This window comes from Cricetulus griseus, assembly GCF_003668045.3.
Source record: "Cricetulus griseus strain 17A/GY chromosome 1 unlocalized genomic scaffold, alternate assembly CriGri-PICRH-1.0 chr1_1, whole genome shotgun sequence".
Taxonomy (NCBI): domain Eukaryota; kingdom Metazoa; phylum Chordata; class Mammalia; order Rodentia; family Cricetidae; genus Cricetulus; species Cricetulus griseus.
In genome coordinates, this window is record NW_023276807.1 from 268,692,054 (window position 1) to 268,712,951 (window position 20,898).

At 50.5% G+C, this 20,898-nt stretch overlaps 1 protein-coding gene across 2 annotated transcripts in view; it reads right to left on the bottom strand.

The window, feature by feature from the left end:
- The window catches only part of Abcc4 (ATP binding cassette subfamily C member 4), a 214,724-nt gene extending 198,812 nt beyond the window's left edge, over positions 1–15,912 (bottom strand). For both annotated transcript variants that reach the window (XM_027393942.2, XM_027393941.2), the window contains exon 1: positions 15,690–15,912. In XM_027393942.2, coding sequence (XP_027249743.1) covers positions 15,690–15,763 — 74 coding nt within the window. In that variant the 5' untranslated portion in view covers positions 15,764–15,912. The remainder of the gene's footprint in view (positions 1–15,689) is intronic.
- Between the last annotated feature and the right edge of the window lie 4,986 nt (positions 15,913–20,898).

Genomic DNA, 20,898 nt, shown 5'->3' on the forward strand with positions numbered 1-20,898 from the left:
AAACCTTTATTTACACAAAGGCTCGATGCTATATTCTAGGAATTTGATAGCCTTTAGCAGACCCATTTTCTCCTAGGAGCAGCAACCCTGTGAGGTCAAACCCCAGCCAATGGGAAATTGACAGTCATCACCTGAGTGAGAATAAAAACTAAATGCACTGTGTGTGTGTGTGTGTGTGTGTGTGTGTGTGTGTGTGTGTGTGTGTGATTGTGTCTACAGTGTCATCCCACCACCAAAAGGACACAGTCAGTTCTGACAACAGACAGGTCACCCCAAGGAACAGCTGGGTGCTTCAGCTACCTGAGAGCATGGAGACACCTGTGATGCCCCAGCCTCTCCGGAGGTCTTTGACTGACACTTGGACACTTAACTTGCCCTGACTTCGGCATCCGCGCCCGCACTGCTTCTGTCTCAAGCCAGATGCTTATTTCTCATCAGTGGCCACGCTCACCCCTTCTCCAGGAGACAGGCGTGGCCTCCATGAGCATGAGTAGATTTCTTAGGCACTGTCAACGATTCACCCCCAAGCCTTGTTTCACTGACCCCCAGGACTAACTGATTACGATGTCTACAATAGCTGGTCAGGTGCTAGAGTTCGAAAGACTGGCCCATTCCAAGGACAGTCTATGGGTGACCTCAAGGACAGCAGGGAAGGACTACACACTTTCCTTTGCAGCTGTTAATGCCATTATCCTCCACTGTAAAGAGCAGTAAGCTGCCACTAATTGTTAATCTGGGCAAAGCTATCAAATATTTACATTATCCTGTCCACCGGCAAGTATGCAAGCCTTAACAGGTAAGGGAGGATTATGACACAGATACACCCAGGCCACCTGGCAGTAGGGAGAAGGACTTTAAAAAGAGTTAAGTGGAAGCTGGCCATGGTGTTACACACCTTTAACACCACATTTGGCAGGTGAAGGCAGAAAGATCAGTTCAAAGCCAGGTTCAGCTACATCTTAGCTCATGGCCAGCCTGGATGACCTAGTGAGGAGGGAGGGATGGAGGCGAGCTCTAATCCCAGATAACTAGAAATTTCTGTGTTACTCCTGTTTCATGGAAAATTATGGTAGGCTTATCTTCCTCCTTTGTGGGGAAAGAGCATGGCGAGAAGAGCTGTCACCGTGACTACTTCCTTTTAAAATAAAAGGATGAGTTAGAGTTTGATGTGCAATTCAGTGGTAGTTTTCATCTAGCATAGCCATAGGTTTAATCCCTAGCTACACACACACACACACACACACACACACACACACACACACACACTTGTGTGCACAGACATGCACATCTGAGGTTGCATGGCCACCACATGGGAACACAGAGCAATAGGAGACTCAGGTACAGAAAGCAGGGGCCCTTTTCCCTACTATCAACACAGAAGGAACCGACAAGACTCGAGAAACTGAGTTTGGCCTGAACTTGAACAGCAGACTGTTAAACGCAGGGCAGTGTGCTATGCATGCTTCAGGAGCTGCCCTTTTGGGGGTTGGGGGGGACATAGGACAGGAAAGCACATGTGCCAGTAAAATACCACACACCCCAGGAAGCCCTTCCCTGCTCGTGTGGACTGTGTACAATGCCCACTCGGGACCGCGTCCTTCTTGCCTTTGACTTTCAGCCTCTGATGATAGGAACAGACAGCCCTGCCCCTTCCTTTGATTCATGCTGGAGCTTCTGACAACTTAACCCCTCTGCACCCCAGTGTCCTCAGCTGGAGACAGAATAAGGCTGCGCCTGGCAAACTGCTTTCTGCCTTGTCTTAGGAAGGCTGCCTACCAGGTCAGGAACCCATCCAGGCCACAGGGGCCATTCCTGAGGGGTCAGAATAACTACTGTACACCGTGTGAAGATGTATTGCTGTGATTGGTTTAATAAAAGCTGAACGAACAATAGCTGGGCAGGAGGTACAGGTGGGATTTCTGGGGAGACAAAGGAAGAGGAAGAGGAGGAATCGAGGAGCAGAAGATGCCAGGAGACACAGGGAGGAAACAGGAGGTACAAGATGAAAGAGAGGAAATGCCATGTGATAGAATATAGATTAATATAAATGAGTTAATTTGCCAGGCAGCAGTGGTGCACGCTTTAATCCCAGCACTGAGGAGGCAGTCAGGCTGATCTCTGTGAGTTCGAGGCCAGGTCAGCCTCCAAAGCTACAGAGAAACCCTGTCTCATAAAACAGAAAGCAAATAATAAATAAATGGGTTAATTTAAGTTATAAGAGCTAGTTAGGAGAAAGCCTGAGCTTTCATAGTTAATAATAAGTCTCCCCATTGAAAAATGTTTGCATCCCAGTAAGCCTCTCCGCCAACACAGCAATCCAAATCAGACCCAATCAAACCAAATTAGAAAAGCCCATGTTAAATGGATACAACACTCCCTGAGGAATTTTCAGCCCCCATCCCACCCCCAGAGACAGAAAACCACTGTTTTGGGGGGCAGTTTAAATACCCTGTGGGAGTGGTCTTGAGCATCTCTTGGGGAGGGGTCATTATTTGGCTGGCTTTCTGAGTTGCAGCAGGGTTTGGAGAGAAGGGGAGGAGGTTTGGGGTGGAACTCCACCAGAACACGTGTCATTATTTGTAAGGTAGCAGCTGGAGTAAAAGCATGTTACAGACTAGACCAGGGGTGCCAAGCCTCTGACTTCAGAGAGAAGACGACCCCAATAACCAAAGCCCAGACACCCTCACTGGACATGGGTTTCTGTGGACACTGGAAAGTGGGGACAATTTGGGGCCTGGGGGAAGAAGGACAATGTGACAACAGAGACAGGAAAAGCCAGTAGCAGAGGAGGCCTAGGGAAGTAAGGCCCAGGGAGGAAGTTCGGGCTGACAAGTGCCGGCTGCCATCCCACTAACTGTGAAGCTGAAGCACACACAGGGCCAGGCTGTTTCTTGCAAGGTCACTACAGTTACCACACTTGCTACTGGGGTCCTTAAAAACTCACGTTCAAGTTCAGCTCCTCTTCCCTTGAAATGCTTACCAAGAAATGGACCTAAATACCAGAGTCAGAAGAAACATTTTTCTGTGAGACCCTAAATGAGCTGTGCACTGGGCAGCATTCCACAAGGCACCAAAATGGCTTCAAGTTGGGGTTCAATGGAACCATCAAAAAACCCTCCTGGCAGCCTTTCCCATGGCCTGATATAGTTGCCACTAACTCACTTCGTTTCGCCCTAAAAAAGAAAGTTAGTTCCCAGAAATCAATGGCCACTAATTCCCTCTCCAGTGTCCCATAGCTGCTCCATGGGGTCCCTTCCTGCTGCACCTTATCCTTCCTGGAAGGGACTCTTAGAAAGTGTGTCTCCTCACAAGGAAGGGGCCTCAGAAGGGGCCCCAAGGATGAGGAAGCTCCATGGAATTTCCCTTCAAAATCCACCGAGAGAGAAGAAGAGAAATACCATTTTGGCTTAATCCAAGGAGCTAACCTTCCCTTTACAAACACTTTAAGGAAAAGCAAGCACTGTCTCACACTTAAAGGAGGAGAGAGGGGCCTCATCGTCTGCCAAAGAGAACAATGGAGCCATCTCTGACATCACTGCAAATATAGATACTCCAGAGGACTTGTCTGAATTTTTCCCCAAAGTCAAACAGTAGTACCGGGCATTTGCATGTGAAAGAGTAAGTTTGGAGCCTGTGTAGTTTCCCAGCCTGGAAAAACACAAAAGCCTACACCACCCACAGCTGTATTTCAAAGACACCCCACCTGGTGCTGGGGACACCAACAACACTTCAAGAGCTGTAATTTACTTAGAACACTGAGACAGCTTGTCCAGGGACAGGACATGCTTTCCTGCGTCATATTCAGCCAGAAAAGACATTCTGGAGGGCTTATGGGAATCGGTTCCACATCTGAAAACATTCTGGAATTAACGCTGAGCTCTCATTAACTCCGAGGGGAAAGTGAGAGGAAACTGGTGAGGCGCTGTAGGTGGCGATCCCAGGCAAGCTCAGTCTAACAGAGGGCAGGCTAGAACAACAGACCTGACTAACAGGGCCCTGCGTTTCGCTGTGGGCAGGCCATTCATCTGCCCAGGTTACCCTTAACAACAGTCTGAGTGGCTACAAACAAAGAAAACATCACTCCCTTATAGTGGGGAGCAATTAATGCGTACCACAAAGGAGTCAGAGCAAGTCTGACGAACAGATGTCTTAATGGAGAGTACTCACAGGACGGAGTCAGTCCCCTACACTCCCTCCTGGTTGTAGACACTGGAAGAGCAAGGTGGAGATGGGAACTGAGCTGGCTGCTGAGGCCCCTGCAGAGATACACTCAATGTGGGCACACAGGGCAAGCCCCCCACATTCTTAGTTAAGGGGAAAGGACATGAGGGTGACGGTGACGACTGAGGAAGGGAGGCTGGTCACGGAAGATGAAGGAAAGCTGGGCTTTTTAAACATGTCTTCATGTTTGTGGTGGGGAAAGAGGTCAGAGCAGAATCTTCAGGAGGGAGCCAGTCTCTCTCCGAATTGGGGCCTGGGAAGAAGGTTTTTGAGATTTCTGTTTGTTTGTTTGTTTGTTTTGGGTGTTTGTTTTTGTGTGGGTATTGTTTTGTTTTGAGACAAAATCTTCCGCAGCCCAGGATAGCTTCCACTTTCCAAGTGCTGGGATCACAAGCATGTGCCACACCTGCTTCTGTGAAACCTTCAGAATGGGATTAAAGCTCAGAAAAGCAGCCTTCTGCGGCTTCTCAGGTTCCAGGTCTGCGCACTCACCTGGAAGACCACAGGGAGATGGGGGAGGGGGGTTCCCAGATCTCACCCACAAGGGCTGTTAGAGCTGCGATGGCTAGCATCTGAAGCTCTTTTGATCCTGAGCCTACACCTTCCAGCCCAACAGCCCTAGTTACACGGGACCACAGCACAGATCGCAGTGGGGCATCAACTCTGGAAGAGACTCTCTGGCCACCTCTCCCTCAGGACAAGGGGCTTCTCACCAGCAATAACCACTGCCAGGTCAGCCCCCTAAGAGGCTACATCCTCTCCAGGGGCAGAGGGTTCTCTCCAGGTGGGCCCTAAAGAGAACCCTCCCACTACTCCTGGTCACCCTTCCTCTGCTGTCTCACCACGAGCGAGCTCTGCACTCTTCCTCCACTCCTGTCCTGTTTTCTTCCACGACAACAGCAAGGTTCAAGCATCTGCCACACACTTCACGATGACAAGCAGTATAGACTGGATTAAGCCTGGAGATGCCCGGGTCGGCCTGGAGAGCTTGGGTCTTGCTCTGCTACACTTTAGCTGCGACCCTGGACAAAGGTCTTCACATTTCCAAAGCCAAAAACATTAACCCATGATTAATCTTTGCTGTCATGGACACTGTTATTTCCCGAGGTGAAACAGCGGAGCCAGCTCACGCCCAGGCTGGCAGCACAAGGCGGCACACTGGCCCTGCTGCAACTTGAGATGACCTTTGGGTTATAGGTGCTGGTGTACAGGGAACTACTGAAATACTACCTGGGAAGCCCTGACGGAGGACTAAACTAGTTCAAACACACAGAGCACACCATGGGGGCTACACTGGGGTTTGCCACAGACGCCCGGCGATGTCAGCCCTGAGGTACTCCAGGCCCCCTTTGCACAGGGCCAGTAGCCAATTCCACATTCCCAACACCCGTCTCTGCTGACCTGGGAGGTAAGGACAGTGACAGACAGACACATGGACAGGAGCATGGCCTCCATGGAGTTGACAGTCCAACAGCTGCCCCGCTTACCTGCCTCTCCATCAGACACCCCAGTATACTGCACGCAAACAAGTCAACTCAAGAGTGTTCATTTTTTATCTCCCCCTGGGAAATGCCCTCAGGATGGAGATGGGCTTCCGGTACACTCTTCCTCTGCACTGGTGGACGCCATGATTCACCTCAGCAGAGAGGCATGGTTTGATAAATGACATAATGAGATCTATTATTCTCTATGTTGATTAAAAAAATAGAAATAGAAACTCAACAAGTAAAAGACCAAATTTGGACGACTGAAATTAAAACATAAAGAGCTCCTACCAATAGGAAGCTCATCCCTGACTGCCCTTTTTCTTGTGAACTACACAAGAAAAGGAAACCAACAGCAACCCCCCCCCCCAAACACCCAGCACCTGACACAGCAGGTCCTCACTGCTGAGTGACACACTGAGCAAAGGTGGTTCCGTGCATTTTCCCAGCAGGATTCCAGCAGTGGAGGAGGAGGCAGGTGATCTGGACACTGAGGGACCGGAGGCAAAGGCTGGGTGTAGTGGGGAAACCTCACTCGGACTAGTAGGCACTAGAGGTACAGACAGGGGAATGTTAGGTGGGGTTCATGCCACAGAGCCACCAAAGGTCAAGGAAGATGGCATCAAAGCCCCAGCATCAGCAACACTGCCGGACTCTCTGAAGATTAGGCCTGGGGTGTTCAGTGTAAGCTGGAACACACACTCACAGAACAGCTCCAGTTCCGAGAGGTGGCAATGGACTAAGCCACCTGTCACAACCCAGGCCCGCCCTACATTCAGACAACAAGGAGGCATGGCTGCCAGGCACAGTGTTGCTGGAGGAAGGAAGAAGCCGGCAGCAGCAGGAGTCATGCGGTGGAGATCTGTTCACTGTGTGGCAGTCAGGGATGAGAAAGGGGCTGGGTTGATGCCAGCCCTAGACTGGCTTTCCCTTTGCCCTCTGTCACCCATGCAAGTCCTCAGCTCATGGGATGGTGCTACCCATACTCAAGGTGATCTTTCCCACATCTCTGGACATCCCCCAGAGATACAGCCACGGATGGGTGCCTCACCAAACTTCCCGGCAATTTTAAATCTAGTTGATTAGACCATGAAAATTAACCCATCATGTTAAATGTATGCCATGAGACAGTTTAATTCTACCAACTCACTAAGGATAGACAACGAAGCCCAGCGTGGCCACATATCTTTTCTGGGGTCACACAGGTATGAAGTGAAAGATGACTGACTGGAACTCGGGTTTTCTAGCTCAAGCTTCACACTACACTATCCAGCGTCTCACTTGCTGCTGTTAGACAAGGTAGGACACCAGCAATTCCAAATGGAAGCAGGCCAGATTAAGATGACAATAATCACTGGCAATCAATGACACAACACGTGAACAACAAATCAATGGCTCAACCACGTACTGCGAGATAAAAGTGAGGAACACTAGTTTCTGAAAGCAGAAGGCTAACAATTTAGATATCTTCTTTCTAGGTTACAAAGATTTCAGAAAGACTTAGTAACTTAGGGAAAGTACAAAGACTCACATTGTGGGAGAGTGAGGACATAGCTCGGTGGTGGAATGCTCCTCTAGTATCCATAAGGCCACAAGTTCAATTCATACCACACACACACACACACACACACACACACACACACACACAAAACAAAGTTAACTTTGCATCGATCCTTACTGTTTCCATTTATTAAGCGCCAAACATACCAGGCACACACATATACTCTACCAGGCTAACACCTACTAGGATGACAAGGTCTATTTTACAGCTGAACAACCTCTACGGTTGAATGAGAAACAGATCTCCTGTAAATAGCACATTTGGGACCTGCAAATGCATGCAGAGACCCCTTGAAGCTTAGCATACCAGCTTAAGCTGCCTATCGGTTCCCTTCCGTTATTCAAAGCCAGACAAAGAGCTGGGCATGGTGATGCATCCTTCAATCATAGCAAAGGCAGGCACCTCCCTGAGTTCAAGGTCAGCCTGATCCACACAGCAAAAGAGTTCCAGGATATCCAGGGCTACACTTAGAGACCCAGTCACAAGAGTCAATCAATAAATTTCACTTAATACATTCTGATATGTACATTTTAAAAGAACAAAACAGAACCAAGACAAACGGGGCTGGAAAGATAGCTCGGCAGTCTGGAAGCCTGTGCTGCTGCAGAGGACAGGAGGTCCAAGCACCTGGCTGTGTGGCTCTGCAGGAAACCACATCTCAGACCTCCCCAGGCACCGGCACTGCTGTGGAACAATATCTGTACATTGCAAACATGTATTGCTCTCATTGGTTAATGAAGAGCTGACTGGCCTACAGCTGGGTAGGAAGAGACTGGGTGGGAGAGCCAGACTGGGAGGACACTGGGAAGAAGGGCGGACTCAAAGGAGATGCAGAGCAGGCAGGATGAGAAGTACAAACAGGAGGGAAATGAGCCTGGGGTGGCACACAGATGAACAGAAATGGCTTAATTTAAGTTATAAGAGCTAGCTAAAAGCTTAAGCTATCGGCCGAGCACTTATAATTAATAGTAAATCTCTGTGTGGTTATTTGAGGAGTGGCTTGCCGGACAGAAAAGTCCATCTACACAGCACTCATGTGCATATAGCCATTCACAGAAACACATACACACACAAAATCAAAAACAATAATAAAGAGATAAAAACAGGACAAATGCACTGTGTGCTGTCTTCTGAGAACATATGCGCACTGTGCGGCTGGTGAAAGGGCCTTTAAGAGGCCACACAAACAGAAACCGTGACCTGGGTCTCAGTCATGTCCTGACTGACAAGACCAAGCAATAAAGACCTACAGATTAAAAGCAACGTATTAGATGAACGATTTTACACTCACTTTACCTAAGAGTGGAATTTTACAATTTCACACAGGTAGAAGTTCTTCTCAATGAGCTCCTCCCGCCCTGAGTCTCCAGCCCTACTAACTGAATCAGCCACAGAGGCTGAGAGAATAATCACAGATAATCAAATCCATCTAAAGTCAGTCGTCCCTGACTCAGCCAGCAGCTTCATCATGCCCACCTAAACAAGAGTGTGCTTCCAGCCTGTCCCCTCCCTGCAAGGACAGAGCCGTTGCCACAAACTGTTCCTATAAGGATCAAATAACCCACTATCCCCAAGATGCCTGGCACATGGGCCCTGCCCCCATGGCCACCTGCTGAGCACCTCAGTGCTGACTAAGCTCCCAGGCAGCCACAGTCCTCACACTGGAGGTCAGCAAGTCCTTGGACAGAGACCTGAACAAGAATGGAGACAAGGGTGGTTCAGAACCCTTGACCCCAAAATAGGGAGGTTCAGAGAAGTATGTTGGACTCTGCGGAAGCTGCAGCTAGTGCTTCTTGATTTTTACTGTCCATCAGAAACCGAAGGAGCCTTTTAAAGTTTAAAGTTGTCCAGGCCTTGGTGATAGTCCTAAAAGTGGGATTCAAAACTGGGAATGGGCCAGCCCTAGATTTTTATTTAGTCTTTGTTTGTTAGTTAGTTTTGGCTACCCAAGTAGCTCAGCCACAATGAAGCCTGAGAAACTGATTGCAGCAGTGTCAGCTACAAAGAACTTAAACAGGGCTGGAGCTGTGACCACGTGTGTTTAGCATATGTGAAACCCTGCGTTTAATCCCACGGGTCATCAAATGGGAAAAGGAAACTCAATCAAAACAGGCTGGTAAGCTTCAGAGAAATAATTTCCATCCACTGGGCATAGAGGTAGACTTTGTAATCCCAGAACTTTGGAGGCACAGGCAGGAGGATTAGAAGCTCAAGGGCAGCCTTGTCTACATGGCAAGTTTGAGGCCAGCCTGAGCTACATGAGCCGCTGTCTCAAAAACCTAAATAAGAAGAAATAATTTCCAAACATCATAGACAACTGAAGGGAACAATCTGAGAATATATTCACGAAATCCAGCACCAAGAGCCAGCCTCCAGTTGCACAAAGTAAATCCTGCCCACACACCGTGGACCACAGTCCCCCTGGGAATGACCACCCTGGAGACCTGATGCCTCTGGACTCCCCCGGGGCAGGTGATGTGATCTCTCCTGACACGTGTGGAAAACAATCTCCCATGCAGTGTTGACAAGCGGCTCCGCCACACCTTGAAGGATGTCCTCAAGACCTGTTCCCTTCTAGTGCTCTAACTAAAAACCCTAAATGGCAGCAAGGAGCTGCTCAACTCTGATACTCATGACAACAGAGAGAGAGCAGCAGGTTATGTGAGGACAAACCCCACAGACTGACAGGCTAAGGATGTCCTGGTCGTTCCTCGGCAGGCTCTCCAGCTCACTTCATAGTGTCTCCATCCTGCCTTTTGCTTAGACCACACCCTCAGAGATACCCTGGAGCCTCTCCCTGTTGGGTCCTGCAATCTATCTGGCATCGGACCTCTCGGCTTGATGCAAAGGGGACTGCATGGCAGCAGAGCCTGAAGAGGCACCGTCCACCCTTCTCAGAAAAGGGCCTGGGAGCACAGCGTAACTGTGGGTGACAACCCCATCTGGAGTCACAGAACTGATTGTGAACTCTACCTTGCTCTTGAGAGCTTTTTGAGCAGGATAGCCCCAATTTGTTTTAGGGAGACTTCCCTTCCAATGAAAGAAAAAGGAAGAAAGCCACAGCCAGGCTTGAGAAAACATCGAGGTTCCCAAACACCTGCATCCAGCAGGCATTTGGTGAGTGGGTGAATGAATGAATGAATGAACGAACGAACGAACGATTCCACGGGCACATTAAGGTCAAACAGTAGAATCAGATGCCAAGGTTTACGATTTACAAAGGAGGGGTCTGTCTTAACAACTGGATAGATAATAACCTAACAACCAAACGACAATTCAACCTAACAAATGGAAGAGAGGAGTCCTAGTCAGGGTCACCTTTGCTATGATGAACCCTAGGACCAAACCATTGGGGAGGAGAGGGTTTCCTTGGCTCACACTTCCACATCACAGTTCATTGTCAAAAGAAGTCAGGACAGGAACACAAGCAGGACAGGAACCTCCTGGAGGCAGGAGCGATGCAGAGGCCGTGGAGGGTGCTGCTTACTGGCTAACTGTTCCCCATGGCTTCCTCAGCCTGCTGTCTTACAGAGCCCAGGACACCAGCCCAGGATGGCACCACCCACAATGGGCTGGGCCCTCCCATGTCAATCACTAATTAAGAGAATGCCCTACAGGCTTGTCTGCAGCTTGACATTATGGTAGCATTTTCCTAATTGGGGTTCTTTCCTCTCAGGTGACTCCAGTTTGTGTCAAGTTAACATAAAACTAGCCATCACCTGAGGAAACACACCGTAGGCAAACACACATGTAAAAACCATGTTCATTCACTAATGACCAAAAGACCTGCTTGATAAGGTCAGCAAACACAGTCCTTCAGTCTGCTCACGCTTACCTGCCTGTTGCAGCCCACATAGATGCTGAGCACTTCTGGCCTTGGTGGACAGACATACAACACATTCTGATGGTCCAGATAGCATCTCAGCGGTGACATCGCCACTGCCAAGCTACGGGGTTCCTGAGAAGTTGCCCAACCCCTCTGGACCTCAACGTTTCCCCAAGAGAACTGTGAGATTGTTGTCTACCTCAGAGATTGAGAATTTAATTTCTTGAGGGTCACATGTAAAATGGAGCACGATGTTAGTGATCACTAGTGTTAAGTTAGCTCAATGGACCCCTCTAACCCATCCTCTCCATGTGTGCTCTGAGGATACACAGATCCCAAGGCTCACTAGGGCCAGAGTTCCTGAGGACTCCACAGTAAGATATCCATACTCTCTACTTTTAAAAGCACGTTGCAGGCCATTACTGAAGCAGGTGAATGTGACTTTTAATATCTACCATCCAGACATGTGCTCCTCAGAAATTACGTAATATGAAGGTTTCTTAAAGGATTAATCTTTAAATAAGCCTGGAACTTCCCTCCCTGCTCTGCAGGGCAGGACACTCCCTTTGTTCCTGCTACAAACCTGGCACTCTGCCTATTGCCAGCAAGGCCAGCGACGGCTCAGCAGGTACAGGTACTTGCCACTAAGCCTGGTGACCCACGTGAGGTTCATTCCCAAGACCCACGTGGTAGAAAGTTGTCTTCTGACCTGCACACATGTGCTATGGGAGGTGTGTGTGTGTGTGTGTGTTCGTGTGTGGGAGAGTGTTCATGGATGTATGAATGTTCGTGTGTGTGTGTGTGTGTGTGTGTGTGTGTGTGTGTTCATGTGGATATGAGGGAATGATGGTGTGTGTGTTTGTGTTCATGTATGTGTGTGTGTGTGTTAGCGGGTGTATATGTGTGTGTATATGTTGTGTGTTAAAAAATATTCAAAAACGGTACCAAATGCCACAGTTTAAAATTAAACACTGCTAAACTGGGTACTGCTCATCCCAGCACTCAAAGAGCAGCAAGGTAGAATCATTTCCTACCTGTAAGTTGGCCAAAAAAAAAAAAAAGTGACACCCTGTCTTACGAAATAAAATTAATACATAAACACTCAGACTTGCTGCTATCCCTTGATGGGATGGGTGAGGGGGTGGGGGGAGGTTCACAGTCAATCTCTCTAATCCATTTGCATGTCTGCCCTCCAGTCATGAGCCTTTTCTAAGCCAAGTCCCCAGAGCGTCTGCCTCGGGACCAGTGGCAGTTTCTGCGGCTGCATGGGCTTTGCGAGGGGACACTTCATCAACAGTTAGGAGGCCTGGCCTGGGAACACAGAGTACACGCATGTGCCTTGTTGGATGTTGGTGACAACACCAGGGGGCAGCAGGGAAGCCGGACAACGCTTGGAAGTGTCTGGAGTTTGGACCATCTCATACCCAGCTGGACACAGACTTTCATAAGCTGTACCATTTACTTCTAACAGCAGGTGCGACCCACTACTCAATAAACAGTGATGGAGAAAACATGCTGTTTTGAAAAAGAAAACTGGTGCCTACTTTTATATCAACTGCATAAAGAAATTCTGGCTGCCTTAGTTGTTAGAAGTGAAACCACACCATAGCTGAGAAGCCTGCACAGGGAATCTGGGTAACTCTGGGCTGTAAGGACATGTACTGATGGGGCTGGAGGCGTGGTCAGCGGTGAGGGTATGTTCAACCTGCGTGGTGCCTGACTCCAACCTGCGGCACCGGCACCCTGAGGAAGGGGAAGCAGGAACACCAAAATACACAGCCATGGATGCATGCAGCATAATCGGCGTTGGATACACCATGCTTAACAATGGAGAGAAACTAAATTACAGTGGGAAAATGTCATGCCTTAAAGGCCACACAGCCAAGTCCACCGTGAACACTAAAGGATCTGCAGCAGGGTTCGAAACCTTATTTAGTGTGGATATGCTCCTGCACATGTGTGCACTGAGATAAGTGTGTGCAGGTCCTTATTTGACCCCAGTGTTTCAACAGTCTTTGGTGTCTGAAGTAGAAAGCTATCATCTCTTGAAATCCACCACTTTCAACAGTCCTAACAACGCATGGCACAAAGCCAGGCCTGTTACGGACTCACCATGATACTGGCTGTCATCATTTGGATGGCAGCTGCCAGCTCAGGGGTTTGAGAAGCAGACCAAGTGTGGGAAGAAAAGCAAACACTCCACAAGGAGGTGAAAAGCCAGGTCTGCTCGACTATGAGGTAGGCAACTGTAGGAGGCCATTTACCGGCTTTCCCACCTGCAAGCAAGGCAGCTGCAAAAGGGAACCACTGAACCTAGACGGAGAGAAACAAGGCATGCAGTACGCAGACACAAGAGGTCGTCACTGTCCACAGGGGACTTCACCAGGTCACAGCCCCCTGCAAAGAATACTACTGGAATGGCAATGCCCAGAGGAGTGCCTTAGTGCAGTGGATGTCTTCAGCCTTCATCAACATCAACCCAACCCCTTGGGCAAGACACGTGACTGGAACACGTACCCCAGTCGCTTCTGGTATTTCTGAGCCAGTCTGTTGGGATACTGGAGCTCCTGCATCCTTCTGATAAGGTAATGATGCTAATGCTGAGCTTCCAACTGCCCAGGTTTGGGCCCTGCTGGGCACTCAGCAGCCGTGTCATCCTACACAGGTCAATCAAAACGTCTCAGTTTGAGTGTCTCCATGGGTGTAAACCAGAGGTGACAGGTCATTTCTCCCCAGCTGGGAAATGGAAACGAGTACCTGCCCAAGCCAGCAACGGGAGGTCGTTTCTTTTCTTTTCTGTCTTTGAGTCAGGGTCTCTCCATAGCCCTGACTGTCCTGGAGCTCTGCCTGCCTCTGCCTATTGAGTGCTGGGATTAGAGGCTTACAGGTATGCGACACCACACCTGGCCATTACTTACTTTCTTTAAGAGTGGGGTACTAACAGACGTGGCGGCTCACACCTATATCCCCAGCACTCAGCACACTGAGGCAGAGGCAGGAAGGGGAACTGCTGTGAACCCAAGGACTTCAAGACCAGACTGCCACACTGTCCAAGATGGATGGTGTGAATTCCCCGGGCTCTAGTCCTCTTCCCTTCTTAGCCTCCTACGGGTGTGTCCCCGATACCCCCCTCTCCCTTCACCTACATTTTCAAAGTCCACACACAGAAAGGTCATCAAGGGCTCCATGCCCTAGCCAGGAGGCGTTTGGTCAGGCCTTTCACCCCAGCACCTGGGAGGCAGAGGCAGGCAGATCTCTGGCTCCATAGATGAGGCCAACCTTGCCATTATAGCGAGCTCCAAGCTACACAGAGAAACCCTGTCTTGAAAAACCAAAACAAAAGTTCAGTCCTGCAGAAGCTCAGGAGACCAAGACAGTCCACCTGCCTTGAGTTATCTTTTTATATTAACTCCACCTCTCCTTCTTCCTGCCTGGTCCTCTCTACCAAATGTCCAAGGTCAGATCCTGCACACACTATATATAAAATTAAAACAATAGTAACTGATTCTTTGACATTCCCTAGGTTTTCCCATTTTAAAAAAGGAAACATTAGAATATGAGGAAGATGAAATCGCAGAGGCCAAGAAACGAAAACCACACTAGGTAGCCAAGCATGAGCACTCGCCAGCCCAGGCTACTAGACGGAAAACTACTAGGAACGGCACCTACCTAAGCCTTTTTGCTACAGTAAGAGGGGCAAGGCTGGGCGGGATAAACCCATGAGTGGTTTCAGGCATCATGGCAATGGATCCTGTCTCTAGATGCACGAGAGGTCTTGGTAAGACCCCCACAGGCTCACGAAACTCATCCCAGAGCACTGCACTCATCAAGGGCAGAATGGAAAAGTCCACGGAGCGGGGAAACACATACTCCACTACGACTGTGTGTCAGTCGAGAGGGAGAACGTCCTGCAGATCTTGTTCAGGAGCAGTGTCCCCATTCATACGTAAAGAACACGTGACAACAAATCCGTGTTTTACCCATACGAGATCAGCCTTACTTAGGAACCAGGCACACACTGAGAGCCCGAGAGAGACTGCCGGTCCTTGCAAAGGGACACACACGAGCACCCACAGTGGCAGTCGGCGAGCTGAGGGATGTCCGGGGAGGTGGATACGACCGCCTGGCGCTGTCCCAGCCGCTCTAGCCGCGGCTGCGATTAGATAAGAGCAGCTGTTCACAGCTGCTCGCACGGTGACAGAAAGGGGAAGGTGCAGTCAGGGCGCAGGGGCTGGACCAGGGAAGGTGGGAGGCTGGCATGCGGGGTTCGCCTTCCAGGGCCGGACAGCGACTCTTGACCTCCACCGACCCCAACCCCGACCCCGCACCTCCCGCCGGCCCCAGCGCTCGCGGGTGGGAGCCACCTGTGCGCGCCACCCGGCCCCGCGCGCCCCGGGCGTGGAGCGGCGCAGGCGTGGGGAGCCCGGGTGGGGGCCGCAGGTGGCGCGGCGCGCGCGCGCCTCGGGGAGCCCGGGGTGTGCGGCCGGCCGTGCCGGGGACGCGTCCTGCGACCGCCGGGGACGGGCGCCGAGCATCTATCTCGTGCACGGCGAGGGGGGCGGGCGAGCGGGCGAGCGGGCCCAGGCGGGACACTCACCAAAAGAAGAGGCGCGAGCAGAGGTTGGCGTCCTGCAGCGGGTTGGGTTTCACCTCGGTGCGCACGGGCTGCATCTCGCCGGCGGGTGCGCACGGCCGGGCGGCTCCGGGAGGCGCCTGCTCCCGGGTGAGGGAGGATGCTGGCGCTCCTGCCGGCCGGCGCGCCGGTCCTCTCGGCGGGAGGCTCGCAGGCGGCGGCTTCCGGGAACCGAGCGCCGGCCCGCCCTGACCCCGCCTCCCGGGGCTCCTCGGGGCCCCGCTACGCGCCGCCGCCTTCTCCTGGAGCTCGGGAGCTGCGCGTCGCCGCGTGCGTGCGAGCCGGCGGCGAGCGGGCGGGCGGGCGAGCGCAGGGGGACGGCGGAGAGCACGCGCGGGTAGGGGCGGGCGGGCGAGCGCAGGGGACGGCGGAGAGCACGCGCGGGTAAGGGCGGGCGGCGGAGGAGGCCGGGCAGCGCGAGGGAGCCCCGGCGTGGAAGCTGCACGTGGACCCGCGGCAAAGTTGGCCCAAGTTTAAGATGAGCGCCCAAGCACCACCCGAGGGTGGCGGGCGGGGGCGGGGGGCGGTGCCGGCTGTGCCCGCCCCCGGGCTCAGGGCTTCTGCAGATCCGATGGCAGCTGCCCGGCTTCGGCCGCCCTCCCCCTGGCGTGTTGCCTTCATCAGGACCAAATAGGGCGCTGTGGGAGGTTCTCCGACCTGCGCGCGAGAGGCTCACCCGGAACAACTGCAAGGCTTGAGAGTCCCTTCGCAGACCTGAAAGCCGTTGAAGACAGTCGGGCGGGCGCACGGGGTCAGAGCACCAGATCTGAAGAGACGCTTGCACGCTGCCGTTCCGGACGGGCTTCTTGCCCTGCTCTGTGTTGCTTGGCATGGTGGATCTGTGTGAGCAGTTGACTGCCCTCTTAGATTGGGTCAGGGAGATCAGGTAAACCACTCACTGCCTGCCGGCTGCCTCTCACCGAGCCCCAGAGGCTGGCCCAGGGACAGTGGCCCGGGGGCAGACACCTTCTCATTTGTACAGTGCACTTTTCTTCGAGACGGTTATTCCTACTCTCCCGAGTAAAGTCAGACTCAGAAGGTCAAGCTCCTCCGAGATCTTAAGGTTAGTGGTAATGAAGTCTCATGTGTTCTCAAGTCATGAGCTTAGACTGTTTCGGGGACCGCCGGGAAGCGTGAGACTGCGCCACACCGTCACACGGAGCAGAATCTTCGTCACTGGATAAAGAAAGATGAGCGGTTTTGAGTCCATGGTGCCAGTGGCAATTCCACCCTTCCCTCTGCTGTGAGAAAGCACAGGGTCCATACCAGGCGTACACGTGCAGGTTAACAGTCCATCCCGGCTTCAGCTCCTGGCAACCATGAAGAACTACTACGCACTGACTCAGGCCAGTCTCAAATAAGACATCTCTCACAGTGGCCGCAGGCCAAGATGATCCGGGCAGTCCTTTAGTTGGAAGTTCCCGCTTTCCTGGTGACTCTGACAATGGGAAGCAAGCAGCTCTCTTTAGTCACTTCCAATGTGCGTACTCAAATGGCCTTATTAACAGTGTTTACGGTGTTCGTATAAATAGGCATTTACTTAGAAATCAAACCATGTGTGGTGGTCCAAGCCTTTAATTCCATCACTTTGGAGGTGGAGATAGGATGAACAATTTATGCTCGTCTTTGATGGATTGGAGAGCTCCTGGCCAGCCTGGCCTACACGAGAGGCCCTGCCTGCGTCCAAAAACAAGTACATAAAATAATAAGCGAGGCATCAGCACTCAGAAGTCTGAGCTGGGGAGATCTGAAGTTCAAGATGAACGGGCTAGGGCTACCTAGGGCGGTCTAGACCTGATGGAGTACATACATAGACTGCTTTGGGACAGGTCCCATGCACTCCATGTCAGCCTTCTAACTCCGTTTATAACAGACATGTGATGAGGGAGGTCCGCCTGTGTGCTGTGAGTGTATGCTTCTATTGGTTGATGAATAAAACTGTTTCAGCCAGTGAACGGGGTGTAGCCAGGCAGGAAGTATAGGCGGGGCTACCAGACTAGGAGAATTCTGGGAAGAAGACTGGAGAGTGGCTCTCAAGGAAAGCCACTGCTGAGTAACTACCAGGAAGGTAGGACTCCTGGACAGTCTCTGGTATTCCAAGACCACATGGAAATACACAGATTACTAGAAATGGGTTAATAATTGAGAGAGCTAGCCAATAAGAAGCCTGAGCCATCAGCTAAAAAGTTTGTAATTAATATGAGTTTCTGTGTGTTTATTTGGGACTAAACGGCCTCAGGACCAGACTGGGTGGGAGAGAAACTTTCACCTATGGACATGTTCATCATGCCTAGTTATAAATGAGTTTTTGTGCCTGGGAAGACATTCCAGCAGGTAAAATGCTTGCCTTACAAGAACAAGGACCAAATTCATCCCATTCTCCAAAAGTTAGGTATGGTGGCACACATTCCGAGCACAGCCAAGGCAAAGACAAGTGGATCCCTAAGGCCCCTGACCATCCCGCCTACCCTACTGCATAAGTTCTAGTCCAGGTAGAGACCGTTTCAAACAAAAAATAGAAAGTAGATGGCACTTGAGTGACAAGCTTGTAGACAGGTGCACACATGCAGATTTTATATACATATAATATAAACATATATAATATAGATATAAAGTCTCAGCTACTCAGGAGGCTGAGGCAACAGAAGGACTGATATCTTGAACTAAGGACTTCAGGACCAACCTGAACATCATAGCTATATCTCTCTTTCAAAAAAAAAAGAATAAATAAATAATAAAAGTCATGTACATAAATTAGCAAAAACCTGAACATTATGATTAAGTTCATTATACAGTATCTTGGGCATTGCATGCATGTTTTCAGACTTCCCACTGCAACAGTGGGAAGCATCTCAATCAGAATGCAGGGCCAACAGTTGCTGGCCTCCCTTCCCGTGGTTTCTCAGATAAGGCACTGAGTGTATCAGCTCATTTCTGATGCTCTTTGAAACACCCTACATTTTCTAGCCTGGTGTGTGGGTTCATCTGCCAGTTCCTCTCCAAAGCCAGAAAGTTTCCTTGCTAACGTTAGATGTCTAGTGCCTCACCTTGTGCCTGTGGGCTGCAACCCCCGTGATTGGTGACTGTGTTGGAGCTGCAGTTAGCAGGCTCCAAACTGCCAAAGGATTCAGTCTCTTCAGCTCCCACTAGGTTTCTGGCTTTTAGTTTTTTGACTCAGCCATTTCGAATCTTCTTAACATTCTTTTCTGAACACTAACTAGTGTGGCATTTAGAAGAAACACTGAGAATCAGTGTCTCAGAGTAAAGAGGGGGCATTCAGGGAACAAGGTTTTCAACTCCTCCTTGATTGCAAGCCATGCTCACATTTAACTTTTCTCGGGTCTGTAAGAAGATTCTGAATCCCCACTCTTTATTCCTCAGGTTCCTGTAAGCCTCAACTCCTCAAGGCATTTTGAAGACTATACAAATTAAAGGAGCTGTTCTCATTTGTTCTGCAAAGCCTGGGAATAGGGTCTAGATCTTGGCAGAGTGCTTGCTTAGTGTGAGGCCCTGGGTTGAATCCTCAGCGCTACACACACACACCCACACACACACAGGACATATGCGTGTGTGTACATATTGTGTGTGGGTGTGGGAAGGAGTGGAGGAGAGTGGATGTGTAGAGAGAGTGTGTGTTTTCATCTAGTGAATGCCTTCTTTGTACTTTACAGTTAGAGCAAATGCTAGCGTGCAAAGGTGGGAGAAAGGCCTCTCTCTGTTTGCAGTTGCTTACTTGCTTGAAAGAACCCAGAACTATGACTAAAAAGACAATAACAAGTGTCTGAGAGGAGGAAACTGGAGAACCCGGCATCACTGGCAGGGCGTCGGAATGCACTGTGGAGCTCAAAGCAGACAACGGGCAGTTCTTCAAGAAGTGAAAGAGCCATGTATGACTCAACAGCTCGCACGACACACGACGACGACGAGACACAGCCAGGAGAAGTGAAAGTGCACAATCACATGAGCGCTGGCACCAGAACAGCGGAGCAGTTCCATTCCGAAAGGAGGGAAAGCCCATGCCATGCGGGGCAGACGAAAGGCCAGTGCAGCTTATCCGTGGGATGAAACAGAAGAGATCGTTTGTGGGTGTTGACAGCATGAATGAACTTGTTAGAAGTGTCATGCTTGGAGGGCTGGAGAGATGGTGCCACGCCTCAATGCACTTGCTCCTCCAGAGGACTTGGGTTCAATTCCTAGCAACCACATGTTGGCTCACAGCCATCCTTAATCCACTCCCAGGGGATCCAACTCGTTCTTTTGGTCTCTGCTGGCCCCAGGCATGGACATGGTGTGCAGATAGACATATATACAGTCATGGGCATGGTGTGCAGATAGACATACAGACAGACATGGACACGGTGTGCAGATAGACATACATACAGACAGACATGGACACCGTGTGCAGATAGACATACAGACAGACATGGACACCGTGTGCAGATAGACATACAGACATGGACACCGTGTGCAGATAGACATACAGACAGACATGGACATGGTGTGAGTGGGCATGAGCGGTATCACACACGCACACACCCAGCCTGGGACAGCAATATGGCTTCGTGGGTAAAGGCGCTTGCCCCCAAGCCAGACAAGCTGAGTTGAATCCCCAGCCCCGAGTGGTGGAAGGAGAAACTGACTCCTACAGGCTGTCTTCTGACTCCCACATCTATGCAATGACACACATGCACACCCCCTACACAAACACAATCAATAAAACAGCTTTACAGAGCTGTTAGAAACACTATGCAATGAAAGAGCAGAGGGAAAAAAAATATCCTGCTAAGATGCCTGTTGCTCTGTGTGTTTAGGGTTGGGGGTGGGGCTAAAAAAAAAAAAAAAAAAAAAACAGCTTGGGAAGTTTGCTTTGGCTCATGCTCCCTGAGACTTAAGTCCAGGGTCACTGGGCCCAGTTGTTTTGGCCTGAGATGTCACAGTACATCATGAGGGTCCCAGCGAGAAGTTAAGGAAGACCATCAACCCAGCCTCCTAGAAACAAAGTAGGGAGGGGTACCCCACTGTCCCCTTCAAAGGCAAATAACGGAGCTTCTCTCCCAGGAGGGGTTGCTAATTAACATTAGGGTCTTTGGGGAAAACTAGGATCCAAACAATAGCCAGGCCTGGCGGCACAGGTGATCCCAGCTACTCAGGAGGCTGAGGCAGGAGGATCACA